The 12,968-nt window shown below is 34.4% G+C and overlaps 2 protein-coding genes across 2 annotated transcripts in view; both read left to right on the top strand.

Moving 5' to 3' along the window:
• Positions 1 to 281: 281 nt before the first annotated feature.
• LOC143254919 (atrial natriuretic peptide receptor 3-like) lies at positions 282 to 8,965 on the top strand. The gene is made up of 4 exons (XM_076509829.1): positions 282 to 921; positions 3,815 to 3,981; positions 5,227 to 5,361; positions 8,807 to 8,965. Exons 1-4 carry the CDS (start codon positions 282 to 284, stop codon positions 8,963 to 8,965), a joined length of 1,101 nt encoding a protein of 366 aa, XP_076365944.1.
• A 1,535-nt stretch (positions 8,966 to 10,500) lies between these two features.
• LOC143254997 (atrial natriuretic peptide receptor 1-like) overlaps positions 10,501 to 12,968 on the top strand; it is a 42,638-nt gene continuing 40,170 nt past the window's right edge. Inside the window, exons 1-3 of the mRNA XM_076509957.1 lie at positions 10,501 to 10,577; positions 11,064 to 11,208; positions 11,908 to 11,992. Coding sequence (XP_076366072.1) covers positions 10,572 to 10,577; positions 11,064 to 11,208; positions 11,908 to 11,992 — 236 coding nt within the window. The 5' untranslated portion in view covers positions 10,501 to 10,571. The remainder of the gene's footprint in view (positions 10,578 to 11,063; positions 11,209 to 11,907; positions 11,993 to 12,968) is intronic.

Genomic DNA, 12,968 nt, shown 5'->3' with positions numbered 1-12,968 from the left:
TAATGTAAGTCGAGATTTATACGGAGAAACTGAAAGTTATATAAAGACAGAGATAAAGCACCTAACGTAAAGACAAATAACTTGGCGGTTCCAATGAAATGATCTTTGCCTACACAAGATTAAGACAGCTGGATGGCCCTTACCTCTACAAAGTTAAGATAGATGGATAGTCATTTTTGCATATGTGACTAAAAACGCAGTACACCATGGAAATGATTAAACCCTACTGTTCAGTTCTCGTATTTCTGACTTCGTGTTCTCTGTTCGGAAGTGAACAAACGATGGCCCCAAAGATGGAAGGCATTGCCCCAAACAAGGCGGTCTTTAAATTTGTGGGAATATTTACTGAAATGGATGGAGAATTACAATATGAATATCATGTTGTAAAGTCAGCGGTAGACATTGCTGTGAAAAAAACACAGACCACATATCCGGCTTTAAAATTTGAAATAGCTTCATACAATATATCTCCAACTAGCATTGACACACATGCAGTGGTGCTGGCAGCCCAAAAGCACTGCAATCAGCAGGTCAGTTGTTTCATTGGCCCCAGTGCTTCGCCTGAATTGGAACCTGTGGCAAAAATGGCCGCCTCGTGGAAAACACCGATATGCACTGCGGGCGGAATGGACGTCACATTCCTGGACAAAATATTGTTTTCTACGCTACTGAGAAACGGTATAGTTTTATCACGCCTGGTCCACTTCATCATGATATATTTTCACGTCTTTGACTGGCATCGAATTGCTGTGCTGTATGACGACACCGATAGGTGGGGCGCGTTAATACATGATAGCATGGAAAGCTTTTTAAAGGAAGTTGACCACGAGGTTCGAACATACTTTCAGTCTTTCTCTAGTCAGTCTAAACTTCAAACAAATTTTACCCGTTTGCTGTGGGACTTGGACAAATCCGCGAGAAGTAAGACTTTGTTTGGGTCGTCTGTGTGTATGAGGGAAAGAAAGAGATTTATATGAAGTTACTTAATTTTATAATAATTTTATAATACTTTACAGATAATTTACTCAAAAAAATATTTATTTTAGAAATTATAAAGTTACTGATAAAGTAATTGGTTAAAAATGTAATTAAGATTTGTTTGTTTTCTTGAAATTCGCGCAAAGCTACACTAGGGCTATCTGCGCTAGCCGTCCCTAATTTAGTATTGTAAGACTAGAGGAAAGGCAACTTATCATCACAACCCACCGTCAACTCTTGTACCAACGAATAGTGAGATTGAATGTCACATTATAACGCTCCCACGGCTGAAAGGCGAGCATGTTTACTGTGACAGGGATTCGAATCCGCGACCCTCTGAATACGCCTTAACCTACCTGACCATGCTGGCAATATATTTAAGATAATATACACAACTTTTTTTCAGGTACATGAGCAACTGTTAAGAGTAATGAATAAAACAAAACCGAAATTTTGGGTATAATGGAAAATAAACACATTATTACGTATTACCGAAACCATTTGGTTAAAATACATAATAACCTGTTTATCATATGACTTGTGATAAACTCTAGAGATGATAACTGTGTTACTGAAACTAGTCGGTGCTGATTGAAACACATAATAGCCTGTTTATAGTATGGCTTGTGACAAACTCTAGCGATGGTAACTGTGTTATCGAAACTAGTCAATTGAAACACGTTTAGTTTTATCTATCATTATGGCAGAAAAATCAGTCTTGATTTTTACTTTTAATAAATATATATATGTAAACAAATAGTTGAATGTATCGTAAAAATGCGAGGGTGTCCAACTGTTGATTTAGTGAATACCAATCGTTATAGGTTTTAGTTTTATTGTGTGTCGTTTCTATTTTACACTTTTAGTCAGTTTGTTATAGGTTATTTTTATTATGCATCTATTTAACCAAGTTTTGATAAAAATTATTAATAACAACTAATACACTAATTATGGTATTCTTAGGGTATCTGAAGTACATAAGAATATTTTAATGCGCAATGACTTTGAGAGAAATGATTTATAAGGTTTATCAAAGTATGTACTTGCACAGTCGTATTGTGTGCATGTGGTATGGAGGGGTACATGATAGCCGTTATAGTGAAACTCTGAAGACATGTGGTATGGAGGGGTACATGATAGCCGTTATAGTGAAACTCTGAAGACATGTGGTATGGAGGGGTACATGGTAGTCGGTATAGTGAAACTCTGAAGACATGTGGTATGGAGGAATACATGATAGTCGGTATAGTGAAACTCTGAAGACATGTGGTATGGAGGGGTACATGATAGCCGTTATAGTGAAACTCTGAAGACATGTGGTATGGAGGGGTACATGATAGCCGTTATAGTGAAACTCTGAAGAAATGTGGTATGGAGGGGTACATGATAGCCGTTATAGTGAAACTCTGAAGACATGTGGTATGGAGGGGTACATGATAGCCGTTATAGTGAAACTCTGAAGACGTGGTATGGAGGGGTACATGAAAGTCGGTATAGTGAGAATCTGAAGACTGGTTTGATTGCTGTCAAAGGCAAAACTGCATAGTTAGCTATCTGTGCTCTTCTTACTAGGAATAACTAAACCCGATTTTTAGCGTCATAGCCCTGCAGACGTCGCTAAGCCTATAGGAGCACCTCTGTAGATAACTGAAGTATAGAAATATCGATATATAATTTTATAACAAAAGTGAGATATAATATTTAGAAATATCAGATACATACTACCAAACCTTTGTCCAAACGTGATCATTACATTAAGATATCACTCCGTTGAATCAGCTGTAAGTTTACGAACTTGTAACGCTAAAATCGGAGGCTTGATTCCTGGCAGTGCCAATAATACATTTTGTATCTTTGGGCTATGAAAATGACACTAAAATGTCAGTATATTCTCTTGTTTTGTGTGACCATATAAATCCACTGATGTAGGTTGTGTAACATTATCATATACAATAATAAATCCATTGATGTAGGTTGTGTAATGTGATCATGTACAATAATAAGTCCACTGATATAAGATGTGTAATACAGGTCACATTCAAACACAACTAATTAAGAAAATGTCTTTTGTATAAGAAAAAAATTGCAGTGAAATTTTCGGTCGCATGACCTTCATTGTCAACTTCACGTTTCACAAAAGGTCGATTGACCGTTCACTACTTTTTCTCCCATCTAGCTAGCTCAAATAACCTTCATCCAGAGCTCCAAAAGGGTTTTTTGACCCGAAGCGTTATCTACTTTTGTTCCCACATATTTAAGCCAAACAGCCTACATAGGAAACCCCAGACCTCCATGAGAGTTGTTTATCCAAAATACTGGCCACTTTCTTCTCATCTAGCTAGCCCCAAGTAAGCTTCATCTCCAACTCTAGATCTCCATAATGCTTGTTTGACCAAAACCTTGACTGTAATAAAGCTAGATTGTATAATTTCTATTTTTCAGTATATTGCATAATAAAAAACTCTAAATTAAAAAAAGAGTTGACTAATCACATTGTACTATCCTTTCTATCTCAGATTGGAACTATAAAATTCATTTAAGTTATGTAGTCACAGATTGTATGTTCAGTGAAAATAAGGTTACAGCTTGAACTTTAGACTTAGATATCTCGTGTTGCTTTCTCCTTTAAACGAAACAAAAGTAAGGTGGAATTGAACGAATCATCTGATCCCAAAAATTGATCATTTCCGAAATCGTATTTATTTTTTATAATCAAATTTATTTTACGGCTAAAATATAGTTTTTTTAACGATAGTGAAACTTTTTGAACTACCGTAAAAAAATTGTGAGATTCCATAAAGTTTAAAAAGTTGAAGTGTGCGTTTTTATTTTCAAGTTTTCATCATTATTGGAACCGGAGAGACAGTCCGAGAGATCCTGTTGGCGGCCTATGATTTAGGAATGGGGAATGGGGAGTATGCATTTCTGAGTGTTGAGCTGTTCAACAACAAGAAAGCCTTTGGAGAATTCACGTGGTACAAGAAAGATGACCCACGGAACAACGTGCGGATCTTTTCTGACAGATAAGCAATAATTAGGTTAATTACACAAAGTATTGTGACGACTTAGGTCGATGACTTTTTTATTTAAAAAAATAACTGTATTCATTAATTCATCTCTTTATTAAATGCACTTGTTTGTACGACTTTTTCCTGTTCTCTAACAAATTACCCTCATTTAGAAAATAATTCTGTAAAACTTATTCATAACGTGTTAAAGTAACCTACTAGTCATGTCCAAGACTAAACATGAAAACCTGTTAAAATCACCTGGTAGTCATGTTCCAGAATATATGGGGAAATTTGTTTATTATGGTATCGTAAATGACCTGTTACGTACTAGTCACATTCAAGAATAAATAAGGAAAACTTGTTTATCACGGTATCGTGCATAACCTGTTAAAGTCATGTTCAAGACTAAATGTACAAATAATTCATTTTATATCTTTATATTTTGCAGTTTTCTTTATATAACTTTTCAACAGCCATTAAGAATGTGTTTGTTGTCGTTAGTTCGTGCTCTCTTTCAGGCTTACAGTAAGTTGTTCTGAGATGATGAACTTGTGGTAGCGGTCCTAATTCAAGTCGGAATTTTTACTATACATAACAAAGTACAGTATATTTCTGTTTATTTTGTTTATATTCAATCGATGTTAATGTCTTTCTGTAAACAACCGAAAGATTTATTTGCTTTAAAGTCTCTGGCCAGGTGGGTAGGGCGCTTGCCTTGTAATCTGAGGGTCGCAAGTTCGAATCCCCACCACACGTTCTCGTCTTTTCAGCCGTGAGGGTATTATTGTGTGACAGTTCATCCCACTATTCGTCGGTGCTAACCAGCTGCTTTGTACCGCTAAATTAAAGACGGCTAGTGTAGGTAGCGTTTGCATAACTTTACGCGAAATTCAAATCAGCCAATCGAATTGAGTCTCTTTCTTCGTACTTTTAGTTCTCTTCAGGAAAGTTTATAGGAAATGTGCAGGTGGAATATGTTAGCATAATATTTACTATCCAAACTGTGTTCAAGTTATTCCTAAAGTATTCATTATTCGTCGAAAGTTTTGCAAAAGTAACATCTTCTTCACAAAAGTGTATAATTTTAGTCAAATCTCAAAAACGTGTACATGTAAGTATCCGCTACAAATTCTTGAAAGAGAAAATCTCAAACTCGGCAAGTAACATGTACCTGTTGCTCGCTAAAAAGGTATAGCTTAATGATTTTACACACATATTTCATGTTTATTGTTTATAGGAAGCTAGAAAGATGTATGAATCTCTTCTACTTGTAACGGTTAGAGTACCGACGGGTGAAAAGTACACACAGTTTGTCCAGGAGGTTATAGAAACATCTAAGAAAGAATTTAACAAACCAGTGGTAGAAAGTCAGGTAAGTTGTGGTTTTAACATGTTAATTTTAAATAGCATTGTCCATTTTCGTTTCTTGTCAGTAGAGAAATCATTATTTTCACGGTTTGCCAAAGAGGTTATGCAGACATCTAAGAAAGGACTTAATAAATCGGCGGACGAAAGTTTAATAAGTTGTAGTTTTAACGTGTTAATGTTAGACAGCATTGTCCAGTGATAGTTTCTCGTCAATAGAGAAACCATTATTTTCACGGTTTGTATTATGATTTTTCAAACTAACCAGTCCAATACTTAAAGGGTAAAGTGCACATGATTAACTGTTAATGTTCTCATTATTAGCAACCTACATGATTAACTGTTAATGTTCTCATTATTAGCAACCTACATGATTAACTGTTAATGTTCTCATTATTAGCAACCTACATGATTAACTGTTAATGTTCTCATTATTAGCAACCTACATGATTAACTGTTAATGTTCTCATTATTAGCAACCTACATGATTAACTAATTCAAGTTTTTATTCATGCAGTATGTTTTATATGGAAGGTGTCCCAGAAATAATACACCAAAAATAGTGTTGAATAACATTTGTGTTATTTAAGATGACTGCAAAAGTCTGAGCAAAATGGCTTTCATTTTATTTAACTAATAAACTTCTACAGGTCTTTAATCATTCATTGCAATCGATCTAGTTCTGCTTTAACATTCTGAGAACACATTTGCCAGCACAGTTATAGGAATGGATAGGACAGCATTACGAATAGGAAGTTTCAATTCCTCAAAATCCCTTGGATTATTATGGTAGACTTTTGTTTCCAAAAGAGTTAAATCGGTAGAATATATCAAGATTTTTCATCTTAATCAAAAAAAAAGTCAGCTCTGAAACCTATAATAAAACACATTGATAAATAATAATGATAAATAATGAAGCAAGTAAAAATGAAAACTGAATCAAATAAAACCTATAAGTCTTTATAAAATATTTTGTTTGGAATTTCGTTGTTATCCCAAATAACTAACAAGTTATTCAACTTTATTTTTCGTATATTCATTTTGGAACAGTCTGTACTGTACATCAATTACAAACAGCTTCTTTCCTACGTTTTGACTGGTAATCTTCTATCGTTTTCAACGTAACCCTAAGAGGGACTATATTTCATTGTGGTGGTGGTTAGGATTCGATTATGGATCTTCTTTATAGAAGGACTAGTTGCAAGTCCGTACGGATACTGACAAAAGAAGTGACTGTATGCGTTGTTACCCATAACATAATCTGTGTGGCTTTGTGTTTCTGAAAAAAAAATTATTAAAGCAGGCTACATGAAATGTATTTCTTAGTCCCTGTATTTAAAACTTTGTGGGTTAACAAAGTTTTTTTGACATCTAGTCTCAAATAAAAATACAGCTAATAGAATTGGTTTAGGTTATCAGCATAAGGACAAAGGAGTATTATATTATATATTATTATATTTTGTACAGAAGTAAAACAATGTTGGAAATGTGACAGAATCTTGGAGAAAAGGACTCATCAGGATTGGACATCCTAGTCGACACTACCATTTATTCCAAAATACAAAGGTGTATCGTTACGTGCATACAAGAAGTAGTAAAAATCAACATTATTGAACAAGCACGTATACACATCCAGATGCATACCACCATACAACCCAGATACATATCACCAAACAATCTAGTGGCAAATCACTACACAACCCTAGTTAATCCATGCGCAACAACACAACAATATTTTTTAATAATTGTTTTATTGAAATGTATGATAAAATAATAGATTTGGTTCATTGAAACATATTGCTTTTGTATAGAGCTATAGAAACTATAGCTTTTCACTGTGTATATATTGAGTAGTAATTCATGGAATGTTTTTGTGTTTTATTCATTTCCCAGAATAGCATGACTTTCAGGCTGTACTGATTTTATCTTATTAAGAGTAGATAATAATTTAGACACAGCTAAATCGCATTAAATGAGTACCTCACATGACAATTATATTAAACCTTTGATTGTCAATATTGGTGGATTACGTACCCAACATGCTCGCTATTTTAGCCATGGGGAGTTTTATATTATGACGGTCATTCCCACTATTAATAGTTGGCCAAGAATTAGTCTAAGAATTGAAAAAAGATTGTTTGGACTAGCTGCCTTCCCTCTAGTCTATCACTTCAAAATTATGACCCCCCTACTAACACAATTGTATGTCTGCGGGGCTCACACCGCTAGAAACCGGATTTCGAAACCCATGATAGGCAGAGCACAGATGGCCCAAACAAACCAAACCAAAATTATGAATGGAAGGAACAGTAGGCCTTCGAGTAGCTTTACGTGAAAATTAAACTAACAAACAAGTATTACTTACCCACAGCGCTTACATTTGATCACATTTCTTGCATTTTGTATCCAACTGTCAATAACCTGCAGTCATGCATATTCAGGATGCTCGATTCGCAACTTGCGGTTCGAGGGCTCGAAACCCCATTGCCAAAAATGCTCGACATTTCAGCCATGGGAGTGTTATAAAATTTTATTATTTGATAAAAGAGTAATAAAATAATTTTCGGTAGGGAGTATTGACTACCTACGTTCCCTCTAGTCTATAAATTCCAAGTTCGGGACGGCTTACGCAGATATATTTCATGTGGCTCTGCGAAAAATAAAAGAAAAACACAACATAGGGTTTAAAGGCCTACTTAAATGATGTCATCGGTTGGTGAAGCTGGTAATTCAGTCAAATATTTTATAAAACTGAAAAAATGTTGACAGCGTACACATTTTATGCCTTATTTCACTAATTTCTCATTGCTTATATTTACTGTGACAAATAATGTTTTTTTTTTATTATTCTGTGGTTTGGAAATGCCATTTTTATCGTGCTTGGTAATGTTATTTTGCCTTTATTGATTAGGTTTGTTTTTTTTGTTTTGAATTTTGCGCAAAGCTACTCGATGGCTATCCGCGCTAGCCGTCCCTAATTTAGCAGCGTAAGACTAGAGGGAAGGCAGCTAGTCATCACCACCCACCGCCAACTCTTGGGCTACTCTTTTACCAACGAATAGTTGGATTGACCATCACATTATAACTCCGGCCCGGCTAAAAGGGCGAGCATGTTTGGTGCGACCGGGATTCGAACCCGCGACCCTTGGATTACGAGTCGAACGCCTCAATACGCTTGACCATGCCGGGCCTATTAATTAGGTAAATATAATTGTTGTTATGCCTAATAACGTTCGTTTTTAATTAGGTAAATATCATTGTTATTATGCCTAATAACGTTTGTTTTTAGTTAGGTGAATCTCATTGTTGTCGTACCTAATAATTATTTGTTTGTTTTTCTCGTTGGGAGAAGTTTATTGCTGACAGGCCTAATAATGTCATGTTCTGCTTCTTTTGCTAGCTGAGTATCATTGTTGTAATGTCTAATAATGTTTGATGTTTTGTTTCCATAGGTAAATGTCATTGTTGCAGGATTCCATGACTGTGTACTTATGTACGCAAACGCTCTAAACAAGACTTTGGAGGAAGGAGGTGACCCAAGCGATGGGTATACTCTAATAAGAAAAATGTGGAACAACACATTCAAAGATGGTAACAATAATTACAGATAACGCTGTATTTAAATTACGATACGTGACTTTTTTGTCATGACACGTTAACCAATATACGTGAAAAAGTTTAATGACGGTGTTGATATATTAATTTAAAACTGCAAAATAAAGTTTAGGTTGCGGTAAATTTCTCAGTTATCAGATAGTTTGTTTCAAAACAATGCTACATTAGGCTATCTGCTGTGTCCACTACAGGGAATCGGACCCTGGTTTTTATCGTAAGTCCGCGAACTCAGTCCTGTCCCACCGGAACACTAGTAGATACACACGTACATAACAGAATTAAACGAAAATAAAAACAAACTTCACTGAAAAATACATATTCTATTACTTATCGTTGCCACAACTGCCCGGATTAGACCTAACAAGATGGCGGGAAGTTATTTGTTCGATTATAAATCATTTGTTAACCTCGTACTAAATCTATTAAATCAAACATAAGTGTAGTAATTGTATTCCATATATATAAGTGAAAATAAATACGTTTTAATGAAGTTAAACAGTAAAATAACAAGAAAGAACTGCGTTAAAAACAGCAAATCAGAACCTCTGACTATTTATATTAGTTTGTTATAACTTCAACATATTAAATAAATATAAAGAAATAAAAATTATAGAAATTTTATTTAAAATTTTATTAACAACTTGGCACTACTTTATGCAGATGTACACCTTGTCGCGTAAAGAGGCTTGTTTAGCTCATGATAGTCACAATAAAGTTGGTGAATGGGTGGTGGTTGAGAGTTATATTAGTTTGTTTGAACAGCTGGATGGGACACTTCATACTGGTATAGTTCGTTTGCTGTTCTGTCAGTTAGTGACTTTCTACTATATTGGGGATTGGAATACCATCGTATTTCCTTTTTTTTATTCTTTATTTCAGTTAATTATTTACTTAGGAGAGTAGTGACCTTCTCACAGCTGTCTGCATGCAGTGAAGAGTGATATAGATGTGAAACGTTGTGGGCTTGAGGACCCACATCTAGCTCTTCTAATTTCTAGTTCTATAACTATTGCTACTCTTTATTTCTTATGTTAGACTGGCGAATGGAGGTTAAGACTGGTAGACGTGTATCCCCACTGCAATGTGGGTCCTACTTCCGCAGTCACCTCCAAAACCTAGGGTATATTTTATAATCCCACATTGTAGCTTGTACCCTAGGATCTATTTAGGTGATGCAGCGGTTTTTGTTTAATTTGTTTTTGTTTTGGCTTGTTTTTGAGTTATAACAAACTAATATGTATATATTTATATATGCATATAGATAATATAAAAATCATTTATGTAACGAAACTAAATTAATTAGTATAACTGCCCTTTAACATCACGTAGAAACTATATTCTCTGTCCATATGCAAAAGAAACTGGTTTCTATATGTTTATAAGAGTTAAACGGACCGGTCAGTTTTTGATGAAACGTTATTATTAAATGTAATTATGTATTCATAGAAAATAACAGTTATAAGCTTTGATTATACAGATAGCATACCTATGAGACATACTTTATCCCCATATATAGGTCTGACTGGGGACATCTACATTAACTCAAACGGCGACCGAGAAGCAGACTACACACTCAATGACCTTGATCCTTCAACTGGAGAGATGAGAGTAACGTACAAATAGTCCTTCTGTTATATATAGTCAGAAAGAAAAATAGTCCTTCTGTTATATAGAGTCAGAGAGAATTGGTGGAAGCGACGGTGCCGAATTTCCCTTTACAAACCAGATCCTTGATTATGTTCATGTTTTTCATTTAATCTCTAGTATCACTTGTGAAATATTGGATAAAGACATTTAAATTTAGGCTTAATTTTTATATATTGGTATAAAAAAACTGTTCCTTTTAAAATAAATGGTTCCTGGCTATTCCAAAGAGCAGTTAAATATTTGTTTAATGTTATTTAGATCACTATACGAATCCTAATATTATAAAGAAATGGTGAACAAGTAAAATATTAATTGATCAATAACAGGCTGGTGAGCTGGAGTGAGTCTCCAACTCCATCTTGGAAATTAGTTTCTAGGGAAACATCTTTTATCTTCCCTTTATTAATATTACGTATATATATTATACTTTGTCTCTCCTTCTCCTAGCCCGTTGCTACATACTTCGGTGCCAAACAAAAGTTTGAGAACATTCCTGGAGTAAAGATCCATTGGCCAGGTGGTTGGACTGGTCCTCCTCCAGATGTTCCACGTTGTGGATTTACAGGTGACGCACCTCACTGCAAAGAACAAGGTATGGAACAACTGAGCTAGATAGTATTTATTATATGTTAATGTTTCCATTACTAATACATATAAAAGAAACAATATAAAGCATTATAGCAGTATACTATAGTTACAATAGATCCGTCGTACTGTTTACAAGGGATTATGGAATGAAGTATTTGAATTATTTTGGAACATCTCTCAGATAGTATCTCATAGTGTTCACAAAATTAAATACAATAGTTGAGTTTTGTAAGATATCATTAGTTCAAATTAGCAAGTGGTCCCTAGTGAGCAATGTAAGATGTCTTTCAGTTCAGGGTAACATGTGGTTCCTAGTGAGCTATGTAAGGTGTCTTTTAGTTCAGGGTAAAGTGTGGTCCTAATGAGCTTTTAATATCTTTTAATTAAGGGAAAATATTACCCCTTGCGAACTTTGTAAGATTGTTTATAATTGAGGATAAAGTTGTGGTCTCTAGTGAATTCGGAACTTCTTAAGATGTTATTTAATTAAAGGTAACTTGTGACCAACGTCCCACTCTCTCTCTCTCTCTCTCTCTGTATATATATATATATATATTTATACTAAATTAACACATCTCTTTCATGCGGTAACTATGGTCCATTTCCTGATTATTCTCACTAATTACACAAATAATATTCATCTGTTTGATTTACAAACAAACAATACAAGAAGCGACATAATGTTTTACTAAATAATTTTCAGAACCATTTCCAGTGTATGGCTACATCATGATTATTGCTCTTATCTTCATCCTTATTGTTGTGAGTGCTGGACTTGTGATTTACAGGTGAGAACAGTCTAATAAATTGACTATTCTTGACCAATATATTTAGTTACTCATAAAACAGAAAAAATATACAATGTTTGAAAGAAAAAGTTTGCACAAGAGCAAGACACATGTTTTTAACTACTTTTCTGGAAATTCCATGAGTATTTCAGTATTTTTGTCTATCGCTTCATTGATTAAGATCGAATATCTAAATATCTAACTATGTTTGTACCTATTAACTTGACTTTGAGGATGAATAGTTGATTTTCTGACCATTCAAAGTGTTTTATAAAATAATTAAATTAGAAATTCTGAATTTCTGACCAATCAAAATACTTTTTAAAATAATTTTATTAGGAATTTTGGCTTTTTTTTCACCATTCAAAGTGTTTTATAAAAAAAACTTATGTAAGGATAGCTCACATTCTTGTAATTTAGATTCTTTATTAGAAGGTTTAATGGTTTATTCTGAAAGAATAATTACGTATGACCTTATATACACTGCTGGCCAAATTCTTAAGGCCAATAAACATAAAGAATAAATATGCATTTTGCGTTGTTAGAATCACTTATTTGAATAGAGATTCGAAAGATGAAAATTAGAAAAGGGAAAATAAAAATAAAAACCTTTTTTTAGCATTTAATAGGGAAAATGTGAACACTATGAAATTAGTCTAAATACTAGCTGGTCAAAAGTTTAAGATCATGCCAAAAAGAAGTCCTAAACAGGGTAGGAAATGCCTAACAAGAGGTCTCAGTAGTTAGTTGCATGGCCGTCATTGCGAATAACTTCAAACATTCGCTTTGGCATGGTCGATATAAGCATTTGCAGAAGGTTGGCTGGAATTTTATTCCAAATGGTGAAGATGGCTTCACGAAGATCATGCACTGTTTGGAATTGACGTCCATTTCTATAGATTTCCCTTGCCATCCACTCCCAAACATTTACAGTGGGATTCAGTTCGGGCAAACACGCTGGGAGGTTCAAAAGAAT

Source organism: Tachypleus tridentatus, chromosome 7 (assembly GCF_004210375.1).
Source record: "Tachypleus tridentatus isolate NWPU-2018 chromosome 7, ASM421037v1, whole genome shotgun sequence".
NCBI lineage: Eukaryota > Metazoa > Arthropoda > Merostomata > Xiphosura > Limulidae > Tachypleus > Tachypleus tridentatus.
Note: the sequence above shows the minus strand (reverse complement) of the source record. Positions and strands in the feature narration are given on the sequence as shown.